We start from the raw sequence: 17,010 nt of genomic DNA on the forward strand, positions 1-17,010 counted from the left end.
CAGAGACCAATCTGGCTGCCACAGTCTGTACCACTTTGTACAAAGTCTGCTCCACAGAGAGTGCATTACAGTAGTCAGGTCTGGAGTTCACCAGCATATGCAACACTGCTTTAAGCTCATTTGCCTCCAAGAAATAGGCACAGCGGACGTATCGGCCAAAGCTGATAAAAAACGCTCCTGGGCACCGCCTCAACCTGAGAAACCAGACAGAGTTTTGGATCCAGGAGCACTCCCAAGCTACAAACCTGGTTTTTCAGGGGGAGTGTAACATCTAGAACAGGCAGATCTAAGCCATCTCTTGGGTCTCGACCCCACCGCCCCAGTCAGTACTTCTGTCTTATTTGGATTCAACTTCAGTTTGCTATCCCTCATCCAACCTATTACCGCCTCCAGGTAGGCATTCAGGCAAGTTATGCCATTTCCTGAAGAGATCAATATGGAGAAATAGATTTTGGTTTCATCAACTTATTGAATAAGCTGCAGCAAATATCCTGATGATCTCTCCCAGCGGTTTTAATGTAGACGTTAAAGAGCACTGGAGACAGTATGGAGCCTTGCGGAGCTCCATACAGTAACTCTTGCTTTGCAGGCATTACTCACCTCCTTCAGCTTGGCCAGCTTCTGCTGCAGCATCTGGGCATCCCGTGTGTGCTCTTGCTGCTTCTTGCTCACTTCATTCATCTTGTGCAGCGCCAGCTTCATCCTGCAGCAGGGCAGTGAAACAGGGATGATGAGGGCCTTTGCCGAGGGCTGGGTCAGACTGGCTGCTCCGCAGGGGGTGGCAACTGGTTGCCCTGCTCTCATCAGTCCCCTGGATGTGCTTTCCCTGCTCCCTTGGGCCTCAGAAGACACTGCTCTCTGCACTGGGTGGCCCAAACACTGGAGCCCTGGCATCACCTGAGGCCACCCCATCAAGCTGCTGGCCACACCCCTGATGCAGGTGCACTGGGGCACGTGCAGCCCCCGCCTGCATTTCCTGGCTAGCAAACAATTTGCTAGCCACTTGGATCACTTTCTTTTTCTAGGAAACCATCCAAGTAGCTAGTGAAAGGCTTGCTAGCCAGGAAATGCAGGGGGGTGTCTCTCTGTGTGAAATCTGCAACAGCCTATCAAAACCCAACAAATTAAGGCCTTCCCCCGGGAAACTGAAGACCATCGGCAAAGTTGTGAAGGAATGCGGCTCTGAGGGGGCTCCGTCCTTCATGTGCAGATACAAACTCAGAGTCTGCAGGCACAACAGGAGTCCATGGAGACAAGAGTCACACTGGTTGACACTTCTCATCCAAACGGGGACCAATTTGAACTCAGTGGGGGGTTCAGGCTGACTCTCCGTTCTGCAGTACTGAGTAGCTTTCTGGATGCTTCTGAGAACAGGGTGAAGGGATGAGGAAGAGCCAGATGCAGCTGCTTCAAGGGTTCAGGCATTTCACCCACATATTTAGTCTTCTTCGAAGACAAAAGGAAAGAAAGCATTTCGAGTCAGGTAATGTTTGTGTCAAAATCGAGGACTGGAGGAGAAGCCATACATCGTTTCAGGCCCAAGGCTGTGGCTGTAGAAGGCTGTGGCTTGGAGAGGGCAGCAGCAGCAGCAGCAGCATGGACAATGACGGCTCAAAAAAGGGTCAGGTCCAGAAATGGGGAATGACACAGAGCAGCTCCAGGTTCTGAGGTTGAGGCCAGTCGTCCCTCTCACTTTTTTCATCTCTGTGCGGAATGTGTTTTGTTCTGGGAGGCACTGTGTGTGCGCACCATGTGCATTCAGAGTGGGACCTTCCTAATTCAACCTGAGCGGGATCTAAAATGAACGGAGCGGACATCAGAAAACTTGTGAGCGCACGCGCATGTGTGCACGCCTTAGAGGGAACAGTGCTTGAGACCAGTGGAAGTCTCACAACAGACGAAGCTGAGTGTCTGCAGATGATGGAGGCTAGTGGGGAGGTTTGGGGTCTAGCCATAAAGACACACAAACTTCAAAAATCACTTAAAAATCAGCCTGTTGCCCAATTCCTTTCAAATAATTCTGATAGCTTCCTGGCCCCTCCCCTTGGGCAGTACCACCCACCACACTCTGCTCTTGGACAGCCCTTTGCCCCCACCGTGAAGCTATACATTTGCTGACACCTCCATGCTTCTTTATGGAGAAAAACCTTACAGTCACATAAACTTCAAAAATCACTTAAAAATCAGCCTTTTGCCCAATTCCTTTCAAATAATTCTGATAGCTTCCTTGCCCACCTTGGGAACTACCACCCAGCACACTCCACTCTAGGACACCCCTTTCTCCCCGACGTGAAGCTATACATTTGCTGCAATCCTCATTATTCTCTATGAGGAATTCACCAATAATCAGAGGAGTGTCTGATTGCCTTGGACTTTGTGGATAGTAGGTACCCCGCTTGTCTACCACCCACCCCACTTTTGTGCCCCTAGGTGCTCCACAATAGGGGATATGGGCTGGTTCGGGTCCCATTATACCCCATGAGAAAAATAATTAAAAATATTTCAAATATTCATAAAAAATCATAGGGGTGTCCAATTGCTTCGGGGTCTGCATGGTTGTTGGCACCCATGGGTGCTCCACAATAGGGAATAATGGGCTGGTTCAAGTCCCATTATACCCTATGAGAAAAAAATAAAAATATTTTTCAAAAATTCATAAAAAAATCGTATGAGTGTCCGATTGCTTTGGGTGGCAGGTAGCCCTGGGTGCCAGCTACCATCCTACCGATTTTTGGGTGTCTGAACTGGTTCAAACCAGTTTGAATTCGAACCGAACCAGGGGGAGGTTTGAACAAAACCAAAACCGAACCACTCCCTCCTGGTTCAAACCTGATTTGAATTCGAACTGAACCAGGCAAACCGGTTTTGTGCACATACCTATGGCTGGATGGCCTTTCCATTTCTACAAGGCTTTCTTTAGGTGCCTTTCCCTCTTCCTCTATCTAGGAGCTATCAGCCTAGGAGTGGGATGCCTCTACCACATCCCTGAAGGTCTCATCCACATGCCTCTCTGTCTCTCTGAGCTTCTCCAGATCTGCCACCTTGGTCTTGAGGGAACAAACTTGTTCCCTCAGAGCCAGGAGCTCCTTGCACCCTGCACACACCCAGGACATGGAACAAATAGTCATACATGTGACACTCTGTGCAGTAGACTGGGAAGTTCCCCTTCTACAGCTGGCTTTCTGGAAGGTCAGACCAAAGAAATAGGTTTTAAGGGCTCTCTTGAAGGCTCACAATGAACCCAAGCCACGGATTTCTGCCAGGAATGTCTTCCACAGCCTAGGAGCAGCTACAGAGAAGGCCTGGTTCCAAGTCACCGTCAGACAAATCAGTGGCAACTGGAGACAGACCTCCTCAGTTGTACTCAGGAACATCCTGGAAGTGACTTCTCCCAGAGTGAGTAATTCTTCTTTCCAAAATGCTTCTAGCTCTCTCTCTGACCACCATGTAGCCAGAAGTTAAATACAGGTCTTTTCTACCATCTTGTGAATAATATAGATTAGTTTAACCTTACATGAATCTCCATGCTTATCATTTACAAGCTGTTGCCCCCGAGACCCTGTTAACTTCTGCTGTAATGGGAATGAGTTAGCTCCTGAAATACTTTGCTATGTAAGTAGTCACTCCCCAAGAGGGTTATGCCCAGACCCTAATAGGGTTTTTAGGACTCATATCTGATCTAAGGATTGATACAGGCACAGCTACAGTAACAAAAAGACAACATTGAATCCAGCCAGATTAGCCTCAGTATTCCCAAGCTGGATGGCTCAAACTACAGCCACTGGTCATTTCAGATGTAATCCTATCTGATGAGCCAAGAACTCTACAATGTTCTGGACAAACAAAGACCTGGTGAGCAACAAGCAGATGCAAGAAAGCTTTGGGATTCTCAAAACACGAAAACTCTTTGAATCCTTGGGATGCATGTAAGTCCAAAATTATATACAAATTTTATGGGTGAGGAATCGGTCAGTGAAGTTTGGAAGAGGCTGGATGAACTTTATAATCACAAGAGCCCCAGCGATACAGTTTGTCTCATCCCAAAGCTCTGCAACTTGAAGCTAAATGAGAGACAAAATCCCACTGAACACATAAGCCAAATCCAGGATCTGGGAAAACAGCTTAAAGACTTGGGGACAGACCTCAGTGAGGCTGCAATTGTGGGATTCATTCTAAACTCATTGCCTGAGTTAGCATGCTTTGAAAATGGCAATTGAAGTATCAGACGTATCCATAAATTTAAAATATATCTCTGGACACTTGGCTGAACATTTTCATAGAATGCAAGAAATGGCTTCTCCTCCTGGAGATCATGTTTCAGTGAAAAGGTAAAGACCATTTGTATGCTAATTGCCCTGATAAGCTGCTAACAGAAACAAGACAAAAGGAGAGACAAAGAAGGTTAAGATTCCTGATGCTACAAGCCATCAGAATTCCATACTGGGAGGACATTCTCATAAACAGAAGTACATGATGGGCAGATCCAAACTTAGAAGTTATAATACCATGATTAAAAACAATAAGAATGTGTATTTTGCATAGAGTAACAGAAAATCTTTTGAAAGATACTGAACTATTTACAGAATTGGATAAGGATTACAGAGTGCTGATTTGCCTTGCAGATGGTAGAAGTTGTTTTGCTCAAAGGAGAGGTGCTGCAAAAGTGCATTGTAAGCTACCAGATGGACAATGTGTGGCTGTTACTATTAAGGATGCATTATTTGTGCCATCACTGGAGTATAATTGGATTTCTGTGAAATATGAAGAAGGATGAGTCCAAAGACAAGCATTGTTATTTTACAAATGGAGGTGATTTGATTATGGATGGTTTGAACTGGACTCCATCAATGAAAGGGCACGTCTAGCAACAGGTGCAGTCACAAGTCGTGTGGCCTTCTTTGGCACCGCTGCCTTGCCCATCACGATATTAAGGTGATTTATGAGCTGGAGAAGGAGGAATTAATGAAAGACTTTAAAGGGCAGTCATGCAGAGAGGCTGCATCCAGAGGGGACTGTTGCCTTCATGCTGAAGCTGTGAAGCCTACCTTTCATGAGAGAGAGGAGAAAGAGTCACAGTGCAACCTAGAGTTGATTCATAGTAATCTCTGTGGTTCGCTGGAACAAAGCACAGGTGGCAATCGCTACATACACACATTTATTGATGATTTCTCAAGATTTGCTTATGTTTACACTCTGAGAGAGAAGAGACAAGTGTTTCAGAAGTTTAAAGAGTATGTTGCACTAGTCAGTAACAAATTTAGAAGGAAGCCTCAGAGACAAAGGTCAGACACTGGAGGCAAGTCCAAGTCAAATGACATGAAAAGCTTCCTAAAGGAACAGGGGATTGAACAAGAGATTACGCACCCCTATACGCACCAATTGAATGGTGTGGCAGAGAGGAAGAATCACTCGTTACTAGAAATGGCCAGATGCAGGTTTCGCAGATATGTTTTGGGGAGAAGCAGTGATGACTGCCAGCTATTTGCAGAACAGATTGCCAACCAAAGCAGCAGAAAAGACACCATTTGAACTATGGTTTGAATACAAGCCTAGCCTAAAGGATATCAGAGCATTTGGATGTGAAGTATATGCATACTACCCAAAGCAAAGAGAAACAAGCTGAATTGCAGAAGTAAGAAAGGAGTACTCTGTGGATATGTACTAGGACCTCTGTGGCTGGAGGTGGCTACTAGCTTTCTGATTAGTAGCCATTGATAGACCTCTCCTCCAAAAAGTTATCCAAACCCCTCATAAAGCCATCCAGGTTGTTGGCTGTCACCACATCTTGTGGCAGAGAATTCCATGAGTTGATTATGCATTGTGTGAAAAGGTACTTCTGTTTGTTGGTCCTAGATTTCCTGGCAATCAATTTCATGGGATGACCCCTGGTTCTAGTGTTACAGTATGAGAGAGAAACATTTCTCTCTATCCAATTTCTCCACACCATTCATGATTTTAAAGACCTCTATCATGTCTCCCCGCAGTCGTCTTTTTTCTAAACAAAATAGCCCCGGGTGTTGTAGCCTTGCCTCATAAGGAAGGTGCTCCAGGCCCCTGATCATCTGGGTTGCCCTCTTCTGTACCTTTTCCAGTTCTACAATGTCCTTTTTTAGATGTGGTGACCAGAATTGTATGCATACCATAATTGTATGCAGTACTTCAAGTGTGGCTGCACCATAGTTTTGTATAAGGGCATTATAATATTAGCTGTTTTATTTTCAAACCCCTTCCTAATGATCCCTAGCATGGAATTGGTCTTTTTCACAGCTGCCACATATTGAGTCAACACTTTCAACCAGCTATCCACTACAACCCCAAGATCCCTCTCCTGGTCAGTCACCAACAGTTCAGATCCCATCAGTGTATATGTGAAGTTGGGTTTTCTTGCCCCAATATGCATCACTTGACACTTGCCAACATTGAACCGCATTTGCCATTTTGTCACCAACTCCCCAGTTTGTAGAGATCCTTTTGGAGCTCCTCACAATCCATTTTAGATTTCACTTCCCAGAATCTGCAAATGACACTAATCCACCTTGCTGATTATCCCAACTTCTAGATCATTTATGAATAAATTAAAAAGCAACCATCTGAGTACAGATTCCTGGGGGACCCCACTTCTTACTCCTCTCCATTGTGAAAACTCTCCATTTATACCTACCCTCTGTTTCCTGTCTTTCAACCACTTAGCAATCCACACACGTACTTGTCCCCTTATTCCATGGCAACTAAGTTTTCTCAAGAGTCTTTGAGGAGGAACTTTGTCGAAAGCTTTTTGGAAGTCCAGGTATACTATGTCAACCGGATCACCTTTATCCACACACTTGTTGACACTCTCAAAGAACTCCAAAATTTCATGAGGCAAGATTTGCCTTTGCAGAAGCCATGCCAGTTCTTCTATGTGCTTTACAGTTTTACCCCTGAGAATGCTTTCCATCAATTTGTCTAGAACATAGCATAGTGGTTAGAGTGTTGGACTAGGACCAGGAAGATCCGAGTTCGAATCCCCATTCAACCATGAAACTCACTGGATGACTCTGGGCCAGGATGAAAATAAGCATGTACACGGCTCTGAGCTCCTCGGAGGAAAAGCAGGTTATAAATGTATAATAATAATAATAATAATAATAATAATAATAATAATATCTGGTGGCAAGTGGGCTATAGGACTCAGGATCTTCAGTTGAGCAACCAGGGCTGGAGACTGCAGGGTTACTGGAAGAAATGTTGCTTAACCGGAAAAAATATGCGAAAAACACCAACAAAGAAATAATGATCTGCTATTACAAGTCTAGTCCAACTAGGAGAGGTTATTTTAAAAGAATGTACCAAATATGGACAGAGAAGCATCCAGATACAGAAATAACAGAACAAAGACTAGCAGAGCAGAGAAGATTCATAATAAGAAATAAAGTCTTCACAGAAGTTGAGCTGGAAGAACTGCAAAGAGCAACACAGGCTCAAGATATGGAAGAAGAATTACCACCAACTGAAGAAGTTGCTCAGGCGCAGGTGGAGGAGGTGTTGGCAATAGAGGATGCCACTGTTGCTGAACTGTTTCAAAATCAAAACCAGGCAACCTCCCCTTTGCCTTCACCTCAAAAACCCGAATGCCATTTAACAGAAAAGCAACAAGAACTAAAGCAAAAAATAACTGAGCACATGAACCAAACAACCACCAGGGTTCGACTTCCAGCTCTAAAAACAGTTGCCAAAAAACAACTTGCTCAGGCATTAACAGATGTCAATGCTGCACTTGCAGAAATAACAACCAATAATTTGCAAGAAACAAACCAACTAATGTACAGTGCAGCAACAATAACAACACAAGAGCTCGGATATAAGATCAGTTGACCTGTAAAAAAAGAAAGCAGTACATCACCTAAATGGAAGATTAGATTAGAAAATAAAATCTCCAGGCTTAGATCAGATGCTAGTAAATTGAAAGATACAAAAGACAAGAAGCTGAAGAATGAAAACACCAAACAGTATCTAATCCAAAAATACCACCTAGATTCAAGGAAAATGAGAGAAGTCCTGGAAATAATAAAGCAGCAAATAACAGCAGTGTCAAAGAAGATTAGCAGATATGAAGCCAGAATTACACAACACAGGCAGAATCTCCAACTCCAGTCGAATCAGAGACATTTCTACCAAAGCATAGAAGGAGAAACTGCAAGAAACATAGAAACACCAAATAAAGATGAAACAGTGCAATTCTGGGAAGAATTATAGGACAATCCAATAGATTATAATAAAAAAGCAGGATGGGTAAAAGAGGTCTAAAAATGTAACCAACAAATGCAAGATCTAATAATAACACCAGAATTAATAAGTGAAAGAGCAAAGAAAATTAAAAATTGGACTGCACCAGGTGACAATGAACTGCATGGCTTTTGGCTTAAACACCTAACAAGCCTTCATAAACAACTATCAAAACAGCTCAATCACATTTTGCAAGGAGATGATATTGAACAATGGCTAACAACTGGGAAAACTCATCTCATCATGAAAGACCCAGCCAAAGGTGCAGTTCCAAGTAATTATAGACCGATAACCTGCCTGCCAACCATGTTCAAATTATTAACTGGAATAATAGCAGGTGAAGTGATGCAACATTTATTAATTAATAAGCAGCTTCCAGCTGAAAAGAAAGGAAATTGCCCAAACACCAGCGGCACAGAAGACCAGCTGCTGATTGACAAAATGATTTTAGAAAATTGCAAGAGAAGAAAAGCAAATCTAAGTGTTGCATGGATTGACTACAAGGCCTTCGACTCATTGCCTCATACGTGGATATTAAAATGTTTAGAAACAACTGGTGTCAGCAAAAACATTAAGATATATTCCACCTGACCAGGGATGTCATCTCTGGCCCTATAAGGAACGCTGCCTCTAGCCTCAGCCGACAGGAAGCCCTGCAGCAGAGGGAGAGACCACCTGCTTCCCAGACAGCCCCCAGGGTGAGAGACCGGTGCTGGCTATCTGCTGCTGCTGCCGGCAAGTGCCTGCCTGCAGGAAAGGGAGAGGGTGAAACCATCTGCCAGCCCCCTCCATGACTGTGGCCTCTGGTAGTGGCTGCTTTGCAGGATCGGGGCCCAGGAGTGACTCAGCAGTCCCAGCTTTCCACCTGACCAGGGAGGTCATCTCTGGCCCTATAAGGGACGCTGCCTCTGGCAGTGGGCCCGCCATCAGCGGGGTCGTTGGTTGCATGGCACTGGTAAAGAAGACTCTTTCTTGGCTGTGAGAGTTTTGGCTTCCTATCTCTCATGCAGAACATCTGCAGGCTATCCTGAGAAAGCTGCCAGCTCCCCCGGATGGTATACTCCTATCTGCTCTGGAGTTCAAACTAACCATTATTTGCCTCTGGGAAGAAGAGGAACCTTTAATATGTTAATCATCAGATACTAATGGACTTTTGGTCTTTAGACCCGCCTATTAATTTAGAACTATAGTTTAAAGCATTTTTCATTGACTTGGGATTGGGGACTTGCGTATGGTTGAATCTTTATAAAATGTGTTAACCTCCTAGAAAGGTCATGAAGACTCTGCCTGGATAAGTGACAATATTTACAGCTCTCAATGACGACTGAGGATTTACAACCTAAGCAATCTTTGAGTAAGGACCATTGCAATCAGTCTCAGGAGCATGGTTTAAAGCTTTGAATTCTTCACGAGACTGTGTTGAACAATTAGTGAAGAGCTTCATCTATCCATGAGAAATTTCCCCTTCTCTTGAAGCAGAACATTTGGCTCCAGTTTGTTTTCATAAAGGACTTGAGAAAGCTGAAAACTTCCCAAACGCAGCATATTCTAATTTGCCAGAGGACAGTGGGGGTTATTTTAACTGTTTCCTCTCTCCCTGGGAAAAATAGTTCATGTTATTTTAATTGCCAGATAATAACGGACATGCGTTAATCTGGACTTTAGTGCCTGACATTAGATGAGGAACTTTACCATTAGGTAAATTCCTATATTAACTCTTGCATTCCCTGTAAATATTACTTGGTGACTCATTATTCGGGAACTCTACATTACCAAAGTACAGTCAAACCCAAGTATTCCCTTGTTTATTCTGCTTGGTACTACTGTTAAGAGGGAATTCAGTTTGGGCCTACTTCTAACTTGAAGGAAACTCCTTTGTGAAGTTGCTTTTTGAAGACCACACATGTACTGAACATTATTATTCCCTGTGAAATTGCTTGGTGGTAAACAAAGTAGGGAATTTAGCAATTACTTTTCTCTGCAGACAGTCATTCCAGTCGGCTTGTTTAAAAAAAATAGGGATTACCATGTCTGTTAAAATGATGTCTTAGAACCAATTTTTTCTCTCAGTTATGGGAGAACTTAATAAGATCTCCTCACAAATGGACAGTATGACTGCAAAGTTGTCTTTTCCACAGGAGGGGTCTCAGACCAAATCAGAGGCTAGATCTCAGATGACTTCTCGTAAGACAGGGCAATCTGAACAACATAAGGCTTCATCGCAGGATAGTTGCACTGATAAACAAACGTCTGGAGATCCACGTGTTACTCTGTCAGATCTTGGAAATGACTAGATGATGGGACTTAGGGGAAAGATTATATATTCAATCTTTGATACAGCTAAATGTTTCACAAACTCATTCAAGTACAGATGGGTTTTACTTGCCTGGCATTACACTTTCTCTGAAGTTAAAAAGATTTGGATACATACGTTTTTAGATTCAAAATAAATCTTAACTGTATTATCTTCTCTCTTTTTAGTTTCCACTGGATTACAAATTGGACTGGTTTATTGACAAAGTCTTTGATAACTTTATGTTATGGCTTTTCCCTGTTCCTGCATCTTATTATTTTTATTTTAGTTTAACAGCATTACCAATTGGCCTGGCTCATTGATGAGAAAAGGCTCTTTCCCCCCTCCCTATTCCAGTATAGATTCTGGCATCCCAGGTCCTTGGGAAGGACTCGATGTCTGGATAAAACAAACCAGTCAATAACACCTGTCTGACTGTGTAAACAAGAAATAATAATAATAATAATAATTAATAATAATAATAATAATGCCCACCCTAGGTGCAATTCCAAAACAACTTGAAGAGCACCTCAACACCATGGGGCCACAGAAATCACCATCAGCCAGTTACAAAAAACAACTTTACTGCGAACTGCCTATATTTTGTGACGATATCTATAATAAACAACAGTCTTGATGATAAAATTCAGCCATCCCAGGTCCTTGGGAAAGACTTGATGTCTGGATGAAACAAACCAGTCAATAGCACTTGTCTGACTGTGTAAACAAGAAATAATAATAATGCCCGTATACAAAACTATGGCGTGGCCACACCTGGAGTACTGCCTACAATTCTGGTCATCACATCTAAAAAAGGACATTGTAGAACTGGAAAAAGTGCAGAAGAGGGCAACCAAGATGATCAGGGGCCTAGAGCACCTTCATTATGAGGCAAGGCTACAACACCTGGGGCTATTTAGTTTAGAAAAAAAGACGACTGCAGGGAGACATGATAGAGGTCTATAAAATCATGCATGGTGTGGAGAAAGTGGGGAGAGAGAGATTCTTCTCCCTCTCACATAACACTAGAACCAGGGGTCATCCCGTGAAATTGATTGCCAGGAACTCTAGGACCAACAAACAGAAGTACTCTTTCACACAACACATAATCAACTTGTGGAATTCTCTGCCACAAGATGTGGTGTCAGCCAACAACCTGGATGGCTTTATGAGGGGTTTGGATAACTTCATGGAGGAGAGGTCTATCAACAGCTACTAGTCAGAGGGCTATAGGCCACCTCCAGCCTCAAAGGCAGGATGCCTCTGAGTACCAGTTGCAGGGGAGTAACAGCAGGAGAGAGGGCATGCCCTCAACTCCTGCCTGTGGCTTCCAGCGGCATCTGGTGGGCCACTGTGTAAAACAGGGTGCTGGACTAGATGGGCCTTGGTCCTGATCCAGCAGGGCTGTTCTTATGTTAACTACCCAACTGAAGAGATGGTGGCAGATGGACTGACCAAGCCACTACCAAGAGATTGGTTTCAGATGCTTTATGAGAAGATGGGAGTGATGAACCGGTGCGACAGGCAATGAGGGAGTGTAGGAGATCCAGATAGCATTGATCTTTTGTACCAGTAACCTTTTGAGAGCAGAGATAGTCAGTTGAGGACTCAATCTCTTTCCTGTCTATCTCTGCCTCTAGTGTTGGAAGTGAAGGATTCTGCGCTGTCTCATGCCTCAATGACAGAGGGGGACAGACTAGTGAGTCAGAGGGCTAGAGGAGTCAAGACATTGGTCATCCCTTCTCTACTGTTGACCCTATCCCTTTGATATGTAGATTGCTACTCTTAGGAACTTCCTTCCTGCCACTTCCTCTTCCTTCCTCCTTCCCTTTCTTCTCCCTTGCAACACCCACGCTCCTCTCTCCCTGCACCATGTGTGCAGAGATGCAGAAACCTTCCCTTTGCATCCAGCTAGCTAGCCAGATTAGAGATCCTATCTCTCCACTGTACTGTCTAGAATGGAGTTCACTAATAAAGACTCCTTATATTGATTTGAAACTATGAACTGGCTCCAAGTTTCTTTTACTCTCAACATACACGCATGCCTAGGCAGACTCCACTGTGTTTTGCCTCTGTGCACTCTGCTGTGATAGAAGGGTATTTCTTACTAGAGAGAATTCCCAACATCTAGTACCCCTCAATTGATAGAGTGTACTCAGGAACTTCGTGGGAGTGACTTCCCCCACCCCACCCCACCCCCAGAATGCTTCTAGCTCTGTCTCTGAGCACCATGCTTCTGTCGGTCTCTCTATGTCGGTCTCCCTATGTAGCCAGAACTTAGATATAGGTTTTTTCTGTCATCATGTACTTCTGAATAAAGTAGATTAGTTTAGCTGTACTGTACATGAATCTTCATGCTTATCATTTACAAGCTGTTGCCCCTGAGACCCTGGCTGCTAACCTTGGCTGTAGTGGGAGTAAGTGAGCTCCTGAATTACTCTGCTGTATAAGTAATCCCCCCCACCCCAAAACACACACAAAGTTATATGGTGAGAACTTCTAAATGGTCAAATTCTGGCAGAGCTGGCCCATTTGGACAACATGCTCTTCACCCACGCAAACCCAGCACTGCCAAGAACATCCGCGGTGGGGGGAGCTGGGCTTCATGGACGTGACATGACCAGCCATAGCCCGGGTCACCACAGTGGCCAGAGGACTCCCGAAAGGACAATGAGGGAAGGGGGTTGGGAGTAACATGACAAAGATCACCGCCAAATCTGAGAGAAATTAAACCACGGAGTCAAATAAGAGAGAGAAAGGAAGAACAGGCTGTGAAGTTCACTCAAGGAGAACCTCTTTCTCCGTGTCCGTGCTCTCCCGGTCCGAGTGCAACACTCTAACCGCGACACCCTCGGCAATATTCCAAACAAGCGGGCCATGCAGGCACCATTCCCGTTGGGGCATCTGCACAGGGAGCACAAAGAAGAAGGGCCTGCCAGCGGACTCTCCACCACGGCCCTGAAGCCCAGCAGAGGGGGACTTACCGATCGATGTGCTTGGCATTCCGCTCCTGCTGGTGACCCAGGAGCAGGGCAAAGGTGTCCAGGAAATCCAGGAAGCTCCTTGGGGTGACGAGGGGGAGCTGCGCAGCCAAGTGAGTGGCGTAGGTGCTGGCCGAGCAGTGGATCTGGACGGCGGCCTTGGCGAGGCGCTGCACCAGGTCCTTGTGGGAATGCAGCGAAGACGACGGCACTGGCAGACAGTGGCCATGCCCTGGTCAGGGAGGGCGAGGAGCACCCTCTCCTCTCGCAGACACAAGGGTGGGGAGGGGTCGAGGGAGGTGAAAGTGCTCCAGTGACAAGGGGGTTTCCTTCCAACCCCAACCCGCCTGCTTGGGATGCCAATGCCAAGCAGGAAACGCCGAGGACAGCATGAGCAACGCCGCAACACCTCCAGTTAAGGCCACTGCGCTAATTCCCTCCTTTCCCCTTCTGCTCTCTACCAGACCTTGACTGGCTCTGGGGATGGAGCAGAGCAACTCCTAGATCTGATTTTTTTAAGTATGGGGCAGCAGCACCCATTAGAGTCTCTTCTCCCTCCCAGAAGCCCTGAGGGCAGCCAGAGATCATCAGAGCCCCACACTCAGCAAGCCTCCTCAACTGGCAGCTGCAGAATCCCGGCCAGGCTCTCCCTGAAGCCGGAAGAAGTTCTGCAGACCATGAGGGCTTCCCTCTAGTCCATTTTTCCTTACCTTAACATCCCGCCTGATGAAGAATCCTAGAAAAGTCACTGGCTGCTCAAAATGCTGTGTCATGTGGCTGGGACCAATCAAGGTCTGTTCTGACCATGGATGTTGTGGCATGTGAAATGGCAGCACCCCAAACAGTGGGGACCATTTCTGGGATGTGTGTGTGTGTGTGTGTGTCTCCCCCTGCTTCTGGGGCTCCCCCCCCCACGCACCCACCTCGCGTGAGCCATGAGGAGTAGTTCCGGGTCCCCTTCAGGTGCTTGGAGGCCACCTCCAGCAGCGACTCGTAGCTCCAGGCATGGTAGACCTCCATGCTGTAGAGCAGTTGGGAGAGGGCGGTGGCTGTGATGGGAGGCAGGGCTGGGGAGCCCGGCCCGCCCAGCAGCAGCAGCACATGCAAGTTGGTACGCACAAACTGGAAAAACCTGCCAAGAGAGCCGGGAGGAGAGACCGTGGGCATGTGCCCAGCCCTCTCTTACCCTAGCCAGGGCCAGCCCGGGGCCAGCCACTTGCCCCGCACCTCTGCAGGATGAGGTCGTCCCGCATGGTCCTCTTGATGCTCTGGTTCTCCTGCAGCAGGGCCTGGATGATGCTCAGGTGCTCTTCCGGGCTGTAGAGGCCAGGGCAGGTGCCTTCTGCCATCAGCACCAGGACGAGGTGCAAGGCAGGCAGGCTCACGCCCGGGGGCACCAGCAGCAGCACCCGCCTGCCCAGAATGCCTGCCTGCCAGCTCACCGACCGCAGGAGGGCCAAGGCCTGCTCCTCGCCTGCGGCTTCGGGCATCTCCAGGAGCAGGCAGGCGGTGGCAGCCGCCACCAGGGCCACCAGGGAGCGCCGCCCGACACACCGGCTGGCGGAGACCAGGGCCCCGTGCCTCTCCGGGCCGGCCAGCACGCGGCTCAAGTGTGCCACCTGCTTCAGCGCCTGGGAGCTCAGCAAGAAGTCCGGGGGCAGCAGGGGGGCCAGCTGGTGCTCCAGGGTCTTCCAGAGCTTCTCCTGGTAGGGGTTGTGGGCCCCGGGCCCGTAGAGCTCTGGGCCCAGATCCTTGCTGAAGACAATGTCTCGGGGCGCCTCGCCCGGCAGCAAGAGGAGGTGGGAGGGCAGCAGCGGGCCGGAGCTCTCCTTCTTGGAAGAGGCCCGGCGCCTGGCCCTCAGCAGAGACGCCCGGCGGGAGACGGAGGGGGGCTCGTGGGCCCGGTGGCGCTCTGCCGGCGGGGGCCTCTGGAAGGAGGTGCTGCGCTTCTTCCCCGCCTCCACCTCCTCCACCTCCGATGCCTCCGATGCCTCCATCTCCCCAGAGGGGGGCACTTGGGGAGGGGTGTGGGCTGGAGGGTCCAGAGTCAGGGCGGGGGCCTGCTCCACGGGATCCCAGGGGTCTGGGCGGTCGGCGTCAGGGCTGTGCTGGAGATCATGCCCAGGTTCCGTGGAAAGCAGCAGCGGGAGACCCTCTTCCTCGGGGGGCTCCTCCTCCTCTCCCTCCTCCTCCTCCTCCTCCTCCGAGGTGGCGGCCAGGATGCCGGACCTGGAGGCACTGCGGATGTGGAAGGTGATGTGGGGCCGGCTGGACTTCTGGCGGCTCAGCCTGCCCAGGGGGGACGCGGCCCGCAGGGAGCCGCGCTTGGCACAGAAGGTGGCCAGGGCAATCTCCAGGAGCAGCTGGCTGCAGAGCTCCCGCCGGGGCTCCCCCCGCAGGGGGTCGCAGAAGGTGCGCAGGGCCTCGTGCAGCCAGAGGCGCAGGATCAGCCGGGTGCTGAGGGCCGAGGCGGAGCCCGTCCCCAGGCCCAGCGCCTTGCCCGGCCCGGAGCTGCGCCTGCTGGCCGCACCCTTGGGGCCGTGCTCGGGCTCCAGGGGGCTGCTGAGGTGGATGCCTGGGCGGGGGCGCAGCAGGAACAGCCCCTTGAAGACCTTCTGGAGGTGGTGCAAGGAGAAGTGGAGGGGGCCGGCGGCCGGGGAGGGCTGCAGCTGGCTCCGCACAGCCTCGTAGCTGTCCACGGTGGCCCGGACCAGCGCAGAGGCCAAGTCGCCGTGCCGGGTCAGCAGTGGGAACTTCTCCAGCCAGGCCAGGACGGCGGGCACGTGCATGCTCAGCAGAGTCTCCCGGCCGGCCACCGGCGGCAGCACCACGGTGCTGAAGAGCCTGCCAAAGCGGGGGCAGAGGGGCCGCGCCCCGGCCAGAGGCTCCGAGAGCAGGCCAAAGCAGCTGAGGCCAGGGCCCAGGAAGTGCTGCAGCTCGAGGGTCTCCGCCTGATAGAACTGCTGCTGGCTCAGCGCCTGCCTCAGGGTCTCGATCACAGGGCTGGTCTCCCGGGCTGGGTCTGCAGAGGTGGGGGGGGGGACACACAGGAGGAGGCAGCCGGATTGCAAGCAGCTCGCCTAGAGTGCTCAGCCCACCCAGATTTCAGCTTTCATTTTTAAAAAGAAAAAAGGGGAAAAAGCTAAGCTTGTAGAAGCGGAGTTATGGAGCAAAACGTGCTCAGCCGCTGGACTCGGATTAAGAGAGGTCGAGCTCAGCACAGGAGGTTTCACTTGCACAAGCCCCGTCATCCCCTGAGGAATGTGGCCTTGTTCGGTATCAGCAGGGAATCTCTTTCGGGCAGGTGAGAGGATCCTTTGCTTTGGCTGTGAATCACTGCCTGCCTACCAGGCTGTTTCAGGACTTGCTTGGCTTTACTTTCAATGCAGGCCTACTTAGCACCGTTGGTTCAATCAAATAAGTGTCTCTCAAATAAGTGTGTACAGAACTGCAGCCTTAATTAAAAAGCTG

General features: G+C 48.4%; 1 protein-coding gene across 10 annotated transcripts in view; it reads right to left on the reverse strand.

Moving 5' to 3' along the window:
* Positions 1 to 17,010, reverse strand: part of DNHD1 (dynein heavy chain domain 1) — a 63,139-nt gene that overhangs the window by 16,652 nt on the left and 29,477 nt on the right. For 9 of the 10 annotated variants that reach the window (XR_008319143.1, XM_053307669.1, XM_053307673.1 and 6 more), the window contains 4 exons: positions 14,767 to 16,561; positions 14,463 to 14,671; positions 13,543 to 13,750; positions 601 to 703 (listed from right to left, as the gene is read on the reverse strand). Coding sequence is in view for 9 of the 10 variants with exons in the window: in XM_053307669.1 (XP_053163644.1) it covers positions 601 to 703; positions 13,543 to 13,750; positions 14,463 to 14,671; positions 14,767 to 16,561 (2,315 nt within the window). In the remaining variant the exon portion in view is untranslated. The remainder of the gene's footprint in view (positions 1 to 600; positions 704 to 13,542; positions 13,751 to 14,462; positions 14,672 to 14,766; positions 16,562 to 17,010) is intronic. The other variant, XM_053307672.1, reaches the window with a different exon arrangement.

This window comes from Hemicordylus capensis, chromosome 3 (assembly GCF_027244095.1).
Source record: "Hemicordylus capensis ecotype Gifberg chromosome 3, rHemCap1.1.pri, whole genome shotgun sequence".
Taxonomy (NCBI): Eukaryota; Metazoa; Chordata; class Lepidosauria; order Squamata; family Cordylidae; genus Hemicordylus; species Hemicordylus capensis.